Source organism: Erinaceus europaeus, chromosome 12 (assembly GCF_950295315.1).
Source record: "Erinaceus europaeus chromosome 12, mEriEur2.1, whole genome shotgun sequence".
NCBI lineage: Eukaryota > Metazoa > Chordata > Mammalia > Eulipotyphla > Erinaceidae > Erinaceus > Erinaceus europaeus.
The window spans coordinates 22,816,575-22,831,243 of record NC_080173.1 but is presented as its reverse complement, the minus strand read 5'-3'; the positions used below and the strand labels follow the sequence as shown (position 1 = coordinate 22,831,243).

The following is a 14,669-nucleotide window of genomic DNA, read 5'->3' as shown; positions in this document are numbered from 1 at the left end:
TCCTATCCAACAATGATGACATCAATAACAATAATAATAACTACAACAATAAAACAACAAGGGCAACAAAAGGGAAAAATAAATAATTAAAAAAAAAAAACTTAGAAGAGGAAGAAGAAGAAGGCTATCTGCAAACCGAAGAGAGGAGAGAAGCCTATAAGGAAGCCAATGCAGTTTGCCTGCACCTTAACGGACTTCTAGCTCCCAGAACTATGAGAAACATATTTCTATTATTTGTGTCATTGTCAGTGGTATTTTGTCATGACAGTCCCAGCAAATTAGCAACTGCCCACTTTAAAGTTCCCTAGCCTACCACTGGCTTATTGACTATTGAGAAGAAAAAATAAATAAATAAGGGTCCCAGACAAAGTATGTACAAGCGGCCCTTCCAACTCCACTCTTTCTGCTTTGAAGATTTAAACGTTATTTGTTTGTTTGTTTATCGAAAGACCAGAGCATCATTCAACTATTTATGACATTCATTTATTTTTGTCCTTTTTATCTGTATGTGGTAATAAGGATTGAATCCATGGTTTCATGGATGTGAGGACCATACTCTACCACTGAGCCACCTCCCTGGCCCAAACCTTTCTTTAAACATAGAACCTAGGAACACCAATGTAGAAAATTTGGAGAGGGGTTAAAGGATGAAAAGATGTACTAGCTGATGAAATCAAGTTTTCTTTAGATAAATTATCAACAATGGAGTCAAATAATAATAAAGACTCTTCTAAGTTACATACAATAACCAAACTATGGAGGGAACTTACCAGATAATGTCAAAGAGAAATATCTAACAACTAAAGCACTGAGTGAGTGATTTATGGAACAGCCACGTAGAACAGTTTTACATAAAAATTAAAATGGCTTATTAAAAATCTTAATTTGCAGAGTACTCAAAAATAAAATAATAAAGGAAATATAATACATAGTTAACCCTGAAATTATGTATTTCCCATTATATACTTTTCATGACGGTCCTGTATGAATGATAACCCTGCTGATTCTAATAAATCTTTATATATTTCTATAGTTTCCAAATTTTGTGCAGTGGGTATGCATGACTCAGAAGTGACTGTAACCCCCCTTTGCAGCTAAAAGTCCTTTTTAACATCCCCACTGCAGGCAAAATTCCTTAATTTTTTATTTGTGATTTAGTACTGATTTACAAAATTTTAAGATTAATAGGGGCATACTCCTATATGGTCCCCACCACCAGAGTTCTGTGTCCCCATCCCTTCGCTTGCAAACTGCAGTAGTTCTCTCAAGGCCACTTGGAAGATATGGGCTGATTCTATTAGAGTGTGAGAGTGTGAGTGTGTGTGTGTGTGAGAGAGAGAGAGAGAGACAGAGAGACAGAGAGAGAGAGAGCACATACACTCCCATTTTTTTTCAACAGCCCTGCCTTTACTTCCTTTCTAACTACCCTTGCAAACTGCAGTAGTTCTCTCAAGGCCACTTGGACGATATGCGCTGATTCTGAGAGAGAGAGAGAGAGAGAGAGAGAGAGAGAGAGAGGGAGGGGGGGGGGAGAGAGAAAAGGAGGTAGGGAGTGTGTGTGTTTCCTTTCAAATCTCAGATAAGAGAAACAAAATAAGGTGAAATTCTTTTACATTAAAGGAAAAGAAGACTGAAGTCTGATTTAAAGAACACTGTGAGGGACAACAAGCAAAGAGTTTCACAGGCATTAACACCCTGCTCTTGACTAGAGATGGGGGGAAAGAAAATGTCCATTCTGGGAGTTGGGCGGTAGCGCAGCGGGTTAAGCGCAGGTGGTGCAAAGCACAAGGACCGGCATAAGCATAAGGATCCCAGTTCGAGCCCCCAGCTCCCCACCTGCAGGGGAGTCGCTTCACAAGCGGTGGAGCAGGTCTGTAGGTGTCTGTCTTTCTATCCCCCTCTCTGTCTTCCCTTCCTCTCTCCATTTCTCTCTGTCCTATCTACAACAACAACATAAATAATAACTACAATGATAAAACAACAAGGGCAACAAAAGGAAATAAAGAAAGCAAAAAGAAAAAATATCCAAAAAAAAAAAAAAAGTCCATTTTTCTAGCTGTTGCCCCCAGTGAGCAGGCCACTTTGCCTGGGAACTGTGGGGGAAAGGATTAGCCAGGTGTGTTAATCCAATCACTAAACAAGAACAGAACTCTCTCGTAGACATCCACCATGTACTGTGTTTTCTAGCAGTCTGCAGCTACTATATTATAGCACGCTTGTCACTGACAGCCTAGGAAGAGAGAGGCTGCGGTGAAGGAGATCTGAGGGAAAAGTATAATTTGTCTACAGTAGCCCTTACAAGGAGGCTCTTTTTAACACGTTTAGACGGGTGCTCTAGAGCAAGAGAAGATGCTGCAATGTTCCCTACCCACCCCTAGATCCCAGAGGTTTGGGGTAAAGCACTCACACTTCTTTTAGATTCGTCAAGTCTTCAAAACCAGCGGGGTCAATCTCCGAAAGCTTGTTGTAACTCAGGTTTCTGGTAAAAGGAGAGGGAAGAAAGAAATAAAATGTGTGTGTGTGTGTGTGTGTGTGTGTGTGTGTGTGTATGTGTGTATGAGTCAACAGTCAGCATTATATCCAAATTCAGGTATCTTTCACTCTCCCTACCCATCAAACAAACAACAACAACAACAAAAAACTCTATCATGCATTATTTTAAATATTGATATTGAGATTTACAAATGAATCTCTTCCCCATCTGCATCTGTAAACAGGTCACTGAGAAACCGTCAGTCACTTGAGGTAGGCAAAATCCAAATGATGTTCAAGCAACATCATCTCACCACTTAGCAACTTTCAAAGTGGTGACCAAAATTCTTGGAACCATATCAAATCCAAGGGCATTCTTAATGACATTTTTATGGTTAATAATTTACTAAAGCAACATACAACATAAGGTAATAAAAGAAAATGGGGGTGGGGCCTGACCCTTTTCTCTCTCTCTCTCTCTCTCTCTCTCTCACACACACACACACACACACACACACACACACACACACACACACACACACACACACAGTGTTTCTTAACCAGGAATAACATTTTGACAATATATGAAGACAATTTTTGTTGTCATAACTACAGACAGGAAAAGAGCCTAGTGGGTGAAATCAAGAATGCTGACAAATTACACACTGTAGGAGCTAGTCCTTAACAATAAACAACTATTGAGCCAAAAGTGCAAGAGATTAAGAGATTAAGAGATCTAGCATAAATAAGAATTTAAGACTAGTTGTATGGGAGGTGGTGCAGTGGGTAGAGCACAGAATTTTTTTTTTAACTTTTTTTAAACGTTTTATTTATTGGCTAGAGACAGCCAGAAATTGAGAAGGAAGGGGGAAGGTAGAGAGGGAGAAAGAGAGACACTTGCAGTACTGCTTCACCACTCATGAAGCTTTCCCCCTACAGGTGGGGGGCCAGGGGCTCAAACCTGGGTCCTTGTGCATTGTAACACATGCACTCAACCAGGTGTGCTACCACCTGGCCCCAGAGCACATGTAAGCGTGAGCTCCTGAGTTCAATCCCTGGTATTGCACCTGCTAGACTGATGACCCAGTTCTTTCATGTTAATAATTTTTTTATTTACTTAAGGGACTATTTTTTTTAATTTATTTATTTTTTGGATAGAGACAAGAGAGAATTCAAGATGAAAGGGTGAGGGAAGAGAAATAGAGAGACACCTGCAGCCCTGCTTTACTGCTTTGAAGATTTCCCCCAGCAGGGGGTGGAATGGGGACCTGAACCAAGGTCCTTGCTTTGGTGACATGTACACTCCACAGAATGCATGCCACCTGGCCCAAATAAATCTTTAAAAAAAAAATTGCTTAAAATTAAAAGATGCTCAGATGTATAGTCAAAGTAGAACAAACCTTAAAGACTGAAGGCTATGATACAACCTACTCCCCAAATGAACATGGTATTTCTGTCATCAATTAATAAACATTAGTGATAGAAGAAGAATAGAAGCCAGGGCCAGGAATCGGGCAGTAGTGCAGCGGGCTAAGCACAAGTGGTGCGAAGTACAAGGACCGGAGGAAGGATCCCGGTTTGAGCCCCCGGCTCCCCACCTGCAGGTGAGTCTCTTCACAGGCGGTGAAGCAGTCTGCAGGTATCTGTCTTTCTCTCCCCCTGTCTTCCCCTCCTCTCTCCATTTCTCTCTGTCCTATCCAACAACGACGATGACATCAATAACAACAATAACTACAACAATAAAAATAAAAAACCCAAGGGCAACAAAAGGGAATAAATATTTAGAAAATGAAATAGTAGTAGTCAGGGCCATAGGAAATTCACACTGATGTTAATCAAAGGCAGTGAAAGGCGCATAGAGCAGCCCTTTTCAAGGTATAAGATCTGCCCCAATTATTCAGAACTTGGTCTTTCCCCTTCATTCCCTCCTGATAAACTCTTTCCTTAAAAGCAAAAGAGAAGCCAATTGGGCTTGGCTTGGTCGGCTGAGTTTCTCAGATCACACCCTCAACCAAGACCAGTTTCAACTTTCAGGAACTGAATCCAGATGTGGTTGGTCCAAATGAGCCTTAACTTAATCATGCTCTATATAAACCTCGCTTCCAGCCACCAAATAACCCAGTCCTCTCTATGCCCAAGAGAGTAATATTTTTCAGCTCAGCTATTAATTTCACTGGCATTACTGTCAATTAACAGGACTACGAATCATGAGTATAAAGTCTACTTCGTAAGCAGCACGACATCACTTAAGTGGCAACAATCTTTTAAACTTCCTCCAGAGACATTCCAATCAATACTAACTTAGAACTGATAACCATTTCACTGTCAACTCAAGACATTCATCTAAATAAAAGTCAAACTACTCTTGCGATTAATAGCACATCTGTGCTCAGGGCATAGACTAAATTAAAAGCAATTTGTCCAGAGATTATGTTACCATAGAAATCGAAGGTAGTAATTTTTTAAACCACATACTGAAGTCAAGTATGAACTTGTCTGTCTTGGGGGTATTTATGATTGGGTACAAAAAAGTCAACAGGTGAGATCGGAAAAGTAAACACACAGGTAGAAGAAAAAATTCTTTCATGTCAGGAAAAGGACGGGACAGATGAAGGTTTTCTTCTATTGTGTGCACATTATCATAGACTAGGGGAATGTAAACATTGTTCCTGGGTCTAGAGATTCTGTGCATTTGCAGTAACTACCTTTTTTTATATCACCACAGGCGGAGAGAGTTGTTGAGCTGGAATGCAGAAAGCATCAGTGAAAGGCTCAGAAACACAAAAGTGATCAAGTTATTGGATGGTCACTCAGTGACACAGCAGTCACAAAGATATTTATTTCCACAATCACAAGTAGTGAAGACCACTTAGTTTTCTATTCTATTCTCCCCCCCTGTCTCTCTCCCTCCCTCTCTCTTCACTAAGATTATCACCGAAGTTCAGTACCTACATGACAGATCCACTGTTCCCAGCAGTCATTCTGTTTCCTTTTTTCCTCCCTTTCTTTTCTTTGATAAAGACAAAAATAGAGAGGGAAGGTAGAAGGACAGAGGAAGAGAGACACCTGCAGCACTGCTACACAGTCTTGAAGCTTCACCCTGAAGCTGGGGGTTTAGAGCCTGGTTCTTATCATATAGTAGTGTTTAACCGGGTGCACGATCACAAGGCCCCCAAATCAGTTAGTTTCCAAGAAAAGCTAGACTTCCTCATATAACTTTTTTTCCTTTTTCTCTTTCTTTCTTCTTTTCTTCCCTTCCCTTTTCTTTTTTCTCCAGAGCACTGTTCAGCTCTAGCTTAAGGTAGTACTGAGGATTAAACCTGGAACTTGGAAGTCTCAGGCATGAAGGGTTGGGTTTTGTTTTGTTTTCATAAACAGTATGCTATCTTCTTATCCAACATTTTTTTTAAAAATTTATTTATAAAATGGAAATACTGACAAGTCTATGGGATAAGAGGGGTACATTTCCACACAAGGCCCACCCCAGAGCTTCATATCCAATCCCCTCCCTTGAGATCTTCCCTATTCTTTATCCCTCTGGGAGTATGGACCCAGGGTCATTGTGGGGTGCAGAAGGTGGAAGGTCTGGCTTCTGTAACTGCTTCTCCACTGAATATGGGCATTGGCAGGTCAATCCATATTCCCAATCTCTCTCTCTCTTTCCCTGGTGGGGCAGGGATCTGGGGAGGCAGGTCTCCAAGACACATGGTAGGGTTGTCTGCCCAGGGATGGCATCATGGTATCATCTGGAACCTGGTGGCTGAAAAAGAGTTAAGATATAAAGCAGAACAAACTGCTGACTACTCATGAACCTAAAAGCAAGAATATTGCAGATGAAGACTTGGGGTCTCCATTTTGGAAAAAAAAAAAAAAAAGCTGGTAGGTCTATTTTAGGTATATTACAAGGGACCCATGACTTTACTAGTTTTTGCCTGAGCCTGACATCTAGTATGCAGGTGGACCCAGATTATTATTTGAGGTGATGGTGTCATAGTTGGGAAAAGGACTAGAAAGCTGGATCAGGGTAGAGAGTAGACCCCAAATATGGGGAAGTATATAAATATTGTTAACTGTAAACCCCATCGATTTGATATGGCACCCATATTCAACACAGGAGCCTATGTAACCTCTGCATCCCTATAGGTCTGAGTTTGCATTCTGTGGTCATGGCTAGGCACATTCCAGGTTGCACTACTGACCCATCTTCCTTGGGTAGTAGGTAGAGTATGTTGTCCAACCTTCCTTCAGAGAATGGAGTATTCCGTACCATTGTTGATCCACGCTGAGGGACTTTTTTTCCCCTTTTATTTCCCTTGTTGTTTTGTAGCTGTAGTTGTAGTTGTAGTTGTTGTTGTTGATGTCGTCGTTGTTGGATAGGACAGAAAGAAATAGAGAGAGATGGGGAAGACAGAGAGAAGAAGAGAAAGACAGATACCTGCAGACCTGCTTCACCGCCAGTGAAGCCTTTTCCCCTACAGGTGGGGAGCCGGGGGCTTGAACCCGGATTAAAAAAAAAAAAAAGTCCCTGGATGAGCCAAAAACTTTCTGCAAGTCACTTGAGAAACTCCAGTTTTCAACTTCTGACCAAGATTATAAGTGATAGACTTCTTCCTGGCTCCCCTATGTGGCTGGATTGGGTGTGGGCTCACAGGATCTAGGTCTCAACTAATGTGGTCCTGTTCTGTACTATCAGAAAGCTAGTTATTTCCTTCATGTGTATTTTTCAGCAATTTAGTAATTAGAGCAAAGATATTTTCAATTACAATATCCCATGATCCTTCATTCCTAAGCAGACGAAATGCACTGACATTTCTAAATTGCTACACAGGCTCTACTTTTTAGACAGGCTACTAAAGAAAAGGGTTTTCATAAACTAGTCTTATTAAGAAGCTAAACAGTATCTGAACTTACTGGCACTGAGACTACAGTAAATTGCAAGGAAATGAGGATAATCACAAGTGGACATTTCAATTCTTACTTAGTCAACCTAGATGCGGTGACTTTTGTGCTTTCAATGAATAAGAAAAGCCATGCACCAGCAAACCAGTGTCAGCAGCATTATCAAAGGGTAAATCTCCTCTTGCAGTATCTATTGGCAATACACAGTAAAAGCAGGGGGACTGACATCTACTTTTTGAAACAGCTGCTGATCATCAACTGTTTTATTAAGAAATGGGGGGGAGGGAGCAGAAATATAGCTAACCAAGTAGTGTGCATGCTTTGCCTTGCCTTGCATATGCCCCTGGCTTGAGATGTGAAAGCACATGGGAGGTACTATGGTTCCAGGCTAAGTTCTGATACTGTCTCTTTGTCTCCTTCTTTCTTTCTCTCTCTCCCCCCACCAATAAAAAAGTGACCCAGGAATGGTGGGAGAGTGCAGGGTCTTTCACCACCCTGACATCAAAAAGGAGGAAAAAAAGGGGGGGCATATATTCATCATATTTTCTGTAATACAATGAAAAATAAACAAACTCCCAGCATATTTTCTGTGAAAACACATATAACTTTACCGTCTTAATCCTTTTATATCTACAGTCCAGTGATAGTAAGCATATTTACTGTTATGTAACCACTTCATTCATCCTTAAAACTATTTTTAAAGTGACTTTAGGGGGTGAATCCAGGGTATCATACATGTGTGATCCACTGGTGAGCAGCCCTTCCAGGTTATTTATTTATTTATTTATTTATTATTAGATAGAGACAAATAAATTTTGAGGGTAGAAGGTAGAGGGAGAAAGAGAGAAAAGACAGGGAGAGAGACAGAGAGATACCTGCAGCCCTGCTTCACCACCCGTGAAGCTTCCCCCTGCAGGTGGGGACCAGGAGCTCAAACCTGGGTCCATGCACACTGTAATGTGTGTACTTTTTATTTTTCCTTTTTTAACCAGAGCACTGCTCATCTCTGGCTTATGGTGGTGTGGGGGATTGAACTTGGGACTTTGGAGCCTCAGGCAGGAGAATCTCATTGCATAACCATTATGCTATCTATCCCCACCCAATAATGTGTGCACTTAATCAGGTGCATCACCTCCTGGCCCCCATTCTTTTTTCTTTATTTGAGACAGGAAGAGAGAAACAAGAGGAGAGACACCATTCCAAAGCATGGAGATCTCACGTGGTGCCAAGGCTTGAACCCACTGCTTTAAGCCCTGTAAGGTGTGTAGACTGACCAAGTGAGCTATTTCCACCTTTATTCCTAGAGCTTTTTCACCTCCGCCAAGCGATTCCCCATATTTCACAAACAATACCTCCCCAGTGCCCCCTTGCCTGAGCCTAACATTCATTCTTGTAACAATTTAACTGCTCTAAGTAGCTTGTGTAAGTAAAGCTATTAGTAGTAGTTCTTCTACATGCTCAGTTCACTTAGTATAACATTCTCAAAGTTCAACCATGTTACAGAACCTTTTCAAAAGGGTTTTTCCTTTTCAGAGCTGAGTAATATTCCATATGTATAGCTGCAGGCACATGTAATGTATGTGTGTTTACGTGTACCATGTACTGCCTTTCCATTCAACCGTGTCTGAACATTTGGACTGTTTCCATGTTTGGGCTATTGTGAATAATACTGCTATCATATTCTTATTTTTCCAGCATAATTTTCAAATAATTTTTAACATCTTCTGACTACTATACTTATTGACAGCACTCATTTTACCAAAAATTAAGGGGAGGGAGGAATCAGTCAAAGAACTGTGCTGTCGAAAGGGTGAATTCTCATCTTAGATCCCAAGAACATCAAAGGGTTAATTAGAGAAAACCCTTTAATGAGGTCTTTTTTTTCAGGTGGCAGCTGACGGGCACACCAATCTAAGGCATCTTACTTATTTCTACAAACATGATCGCCCCTTACCAGGCCTAACATTTGAATGTGTCCTCAGTTGAAAGTTTCAGATTCTCCTGTCAAAACAATTCATCTGTCAGCAGGACAGATGCTGTCAAAAGCATTTCTGCACCTTTCAGTAGCAAAGAGGGGAAAGAAACCTCAGGGAATTTAGTTACTGCCAATTGCAGCTTTCATTAAACATTCTGTCAGCCATTGTCATAACATAAATTTTCCCTGTACTTGTACAAAGGGTGCGTAGAGCTTTGAACAATTGAACCCAACCATAGATATCCTTTCAGCTAATCTGCTGAAAGATGACCGTCAGCTCTACTGTTCGCGGCACACACAAGGGGCACCTCTGCAGAGAAAAGCTCCAGTCTTACTCATGTTTTATCGGTGTTTGAAAAAGGCCAACAGTTTGACTGTAAAAAACCAGCTGCACAACAATCTGCTTGCTGAGCATTTTTCCTGACAAGACTTTCTCTTTTTTTAAAAAAGATTTTTTTAAATATTTATTTATTCCCTTTTGTTGCCCTTGTTGTTTTATTACTGTAGTTATTACTGATGTTGTCGTTGTTGGTTGGAAAGGACAGAGAGAAATGGAGAGATGAGGCAAAGACAGAGAGGAGGAGAGACAGACACACCTGCAGACCTGCTTCACCGCTTGTGAAGCGACTCCCCTGCAGGTGGGGGGCCGGGGCTCGAACCAGGGTCCTTACGCAGCAGGTCCTTGCTGACAAGATGTTCTACCACAACCCTACAGAATTAGAAGAGCTGGTCCTTAAAGAGCCAAGAAAGTCTTGCCAGTATGTAAATCTGTTCAGTTTGGTAGTAGCAGCCATATAGCTACTGCTATTTATTTTTAAGCTAGTTAAGAATACATAAAACTAAGAATTCAGCTCCTTTGCCATACCAGCCATATTGCAAAAGTTCAGTGGACACACACACAGCTAGCAGCTAGCGTCCTACATAATGCAGACAGCAGCCATTCTGATTTATCATTGAAGTTTCCAGCAAATTGGACTGTATCTAGAGCACAGAATAACCAGAAATATTTCTAAATCACAAAGTAGTCAACACAGGTTGAAAGTGAAACATGCCTACTGAGAGATGGTTAGATATAGAAGATAATATTCAACTATAGAAAGGAATAACACTGAGCTTCTAGAAATACTATTGAGCTTCAAAAGCTGCGATTTGAAATAAAAGGGAAAAGGAGCTTGAGGGAATGATACAAAGTAAAATCAGCCAGAAGGGAAAAGACAAGTATTGGATGATTTCACCTATGTGTACAACACAAGGATATAATGTGGATGAACAGACGAAAAGAAAACAGAAAAGTAAAGATAAAACAAGGAACAAAGAGAACAGAACTAAGATGACAATGAGGTGGTGGAAGAGGGAGGAGTTGAAGGATATATATGGGTAGAAAAAACATCTGAACTCAAAAAATAAAAATTTAAAAAAGGGAGTAAAATGGTACCTATACAAGAAACCTAGACATTAAAGAATAAATTTTAATTTCGTTTTTTGTTTGGTTTGGTTTGGTTTTTTACCAGAGTTCTGGTTTATAGTGGAGCTGGGAACTGAACCTAGGACCTTCGAGTCTCAGGTATGGGAGTCTGTTTGCATAATCATTACGCTATATCCCCTACCCAATAAATTTTAATATCCCGATAATTCAAGAACCTGGAGGACCTAGTCGGGGTTGTATTGTGTGGAAAAATGAGAAATGTTATGCATGTACAAAAAATTGTATTTACTGTTGACTATAAAAAAAATTAATCCCTCAATAAAGAAAAAGAAAGGAAAAAAAAAAAAAAACAGAGTGGCAGATGGACAATGTCCTTTAAGCATCCCAATGAAGGAAAAGGCCTTGGGAACTCAGTTAACTACTAGAAAGGTACCTCAGTAAAAGATGTCCTCTGAGTCTGACATTATAGGCTTAAATCAGTCAGTATCTACATAATTGGGCCAGGGTCTTCTGGACTGCAGCCAGAACTATATATCACAAATTTGGCCGATGCTACTTGAAACTAGAAAACAATAATCCACTCACTGCTTGGAAGCTGAGAGATAAAAGTTCCATTTGCTTTTGAGTAAAAGCTGTGGAGAAGAAACTAGCCCAAAGCTGTAAGACAATATAATTAGCACTTTTTATGTCCCCAGATGGGCATGGCCCATAGACCACTGGCTACACAGCCAAACCCCTTGCTGGGAAAAGCGGCACAATACACGGCTGTATTTTTCAACATGAACAGGAATTGTAATTCAAAGTGGAAGGAACAGGCCCTAAATCTGCAACAAGCACTCCTTGGGGAATGAGGTTTCCCTACGCAGTTGGTTTCCAGGCCAGTCTTTTTACTCAACCCTGCCTGGATTTCTAACCAGCACAGTCCTTTGCATATTTTAAACTTTCAGATCTTTGCTAAACTGAATTATACAGCTGGAAAGAAATGTGTGAAGTAATCTAATAACACAACTATTAGGCATTATTGGGGTGCTCAGGACTAGTCTAGAAATCTTTTATTTCTCAGGAAATGCTGAGTGCCGGCTGTACCTTTCTCCAAACTGCGATTTGCCATCAATTAATGTTGAACGAACTGAGAAGAAGTGATCAATCCTTTTAAATTTCAAGAGGTGCAAGTGAGGAAGAACACACCACAAAATCATTTAATCTTTAATTTTTTTTTTAATCCCTTAAACTTTAAGGCTTTTTCTGTGGCATTTTTCCCTGCTGCTGCAGATTTACTTATGTGTACTACACATCCAATTCTGATGGAATCACCACATTATGTTCCCATCACCCACGGCATACGGTTGGATTTTTTTTTATCTTCCACATTATAAGGTTTTATGAGAATAAGGATTTCTTTTTAAATCTAGACTACCAGATGTTCTTATCTTTTTTTTTTTTTTTACTGCAATGTGTTCCTCTCATTAACTCAAAACCGTAACTGTACAGCTTGATAATACACATGAAAGGCTTATAGTAAGAATGATAAAATTGCATCTGAACCTGGAATCATTGCTCTGGCATCCTCAAGCCCCCGCCCCCCCCCCCCCCCCTCAATTCCTCCTCAGGAAAAAGCTCTGTACTTACTGCTGCCTTCCTTTTGGTACACCAATGAGACGCTTGGAAAAGTAACACACAATATTCCAGTGCAAAATTACTAAACCAGCAACTGAATATACTGGATTAATCAGGTAAGCTTTTAATTAGTTATATCTAAGAAGGTCAGTAATGAGTCATAGTTATGTCAATTTTTAAAAGTGTTACCTATAAAAAAAAATCAAATGAGATTTATAGGCAACTTAGAAGAGTCAATACAAATCAGGCATATAAGGACCCCCAGGCTACTCCCAATTTAATTCTCGAAATTCAGCTGTAGAAATGAGTGGTATCTTCTGAATGGTAAAATGCCTGAGTGACTATCTAGAGAAACCAAGCCAGCCTGCCCCCACAGTCCCAAACCTCCTCCCCGTGCTTCTAGATCTTCAACCCCAACCTGCGGCTCATTTAAATGGAAGCCTAGGTCTCTGTCCTTTTGCACCCAACAGATGTCAAACTCAACAAAATTTATACTGTGCTGGAATAAATCCTGATACAAATTAGGATACAATATAGTCAGTGACCTTAAGGAGTTTACAACCAACTGGTCAAGATCAAATAATTAACAGCCAAAGCCTCTACAAGGGCCAGCTAACTGGTGGCTTCTGAGGCAAAGATGGGCTACAGGGAAATTTGTTCCTGAAAAGTGTTCTGGAGAACCACCATTTTCATACGCACATACACACACATTAAAATTTCAGTTTCTTTAGAAAATTAGCACCGAGCCAAATATTCCTGATAGCTGCAGTTAATACTCCAATAGACCACAGCCCTCCCCCTGTCTCTCTCATGACCTTAATCATTTGTACTATCTGCTAGAGTCCTGGGAGCCTCTGACTTTGTCATTCCTGTTACAGATACCACTGAATCCAGATGGCATTAAGAGCAAAGAAGATCTGTGAAAGGCTAAACAAAAAATGCTGGTATTAGCTCAGCCTGGAAGAAGAGTAAAAGAGCATAATTTTTAAGGAACAGTGTCAAAACATAAGGTCAAAAAATTAAAATAAAATACAGAGAGATGTGGAACAAAATTAAAATAATTCAAGAAGCCAGAAACTTCTAGAGAGGAGAGAGGAAAGACATGACAGTTTTAGGGTCAAGTTAAGAAGAGGACTCCCGTATTGTCAGGCCTCCATAACCTACCAGGCTGTTAAGTCAAGGGTTATATAAACCTTAACAAATCCCAATGCCAGTAGTCTCAGGAACATTAATCCTTAAGGGCCATTAAGGTTGATTCCTGTTGATTTCACAGGAATGGAGCATCTCCTCGTTTCTCTACCTGCAGTTTTGACCAGTCCAAAGGCACCACACCAGTGAGAGCAATCACCATTTACTTTCTATAAAAATATTTTACAACAGAAAAGTCTAGCCTGTGTTTTCTACCAAAATCCTAGTGTGGCTAAAGAGAAAGTATTTGGGTGTGCTGTGGCCCTTTAAGTAGTCTCACAGTGGGGGGCATGGTTCTAGGTGAAGGGAACCCCCAAATTGAGTGCAACAGTTTTTCATTAAGTATGGCACCTATGTCACTAACCATACACCACCCAGGGTCGGTGGTAGTGCAGCGGGTAAAGCGCAGATGGTATGAAGCGCAAGGACCATCGTAAGGATCCGGGTTTGAGCCCCGGGCTCCCCACCTGCATAAGGGTCACTTCATAAGCAGTGAAGCAGGTCTGCAGGTGTCTAACCATCCCCCCAGCCACCTCTGTTTTCTTCCCTCTGTCCTATCCAACAACAGCAATAATAATAACAAGGGCAACAAAAATGGGGGGGAAATGGCCTCTAGGAGCAGTGGATTATCTGTAGTGCAGACACAGCCCCGGTGATAACCCTGGAGACAGAAGGAGAAAAAAAAAAAAAAGGCTACACCACTGGAGTGGTGGATGCATAGCATAATAGTTATGCAGATAAACTCTCAAGCCTAAGGCTACGCAGTCCCAGGTTCAATTCCCTGCACTACCATAAGCCAAAAACGAGCAGTTCTCTGGTAAAGAGAGAGAGAGAGAGAGAGAGAGAGAGAGAGAGAGAAACAATCTCTTTGGATTATCAGACATGGGGGGAACAAAAAAAGATGCACCACCCAGGTCAACCTAGTGCACACTTGTATGTACCCAGCAGAGCACACAAATTACCATGCACCTAGGTTCAAGCACCTAGTGCCCACCTACAGGAGGAAAGTTTCATAAGTGGTAGAGCAGTGTTGTAAGTGTCTCTCTTTCCTCTCTCCCTCTTTGTCTCATTATTAAAAAAAAAAAAAAAAAA

At 40.7% G+C, this 14,669-nt stretch overlaps 1 protein-coding gene across 5 annotated transcripts in view; it reads right to left on the bottom strand.

Annotated features, from left to right (window-relative positions):
- Nucleotides 1–14,669, bottom strand: part of LRIG1 (leucine rich repeats and immunoglobulin like domains 1) — a 139,345-nt gene that overhangs the window by 89,563 nt on the left and 35,113 nt on the right. For 3 of the 5 annotated variants that reach the window (XM_007520626.3, XM_060202914.1, XM_060202916.1), the window contains exon 2: nucleotides 2,408–2,479. The exons of the other annotated variants lie outside the window; for them this stretch is intronic. In XM_007520626.3, coding sequence (XP_007520688.1) covers nucleotides 2,408–2,479 — 72 coding nt within the window. The remainder of the gene's footprint in view (nucleotides 1–2,407; nucleotides 2,480–14,669) is intronic. 5 annotated transcript variants of the gene reach the window in all.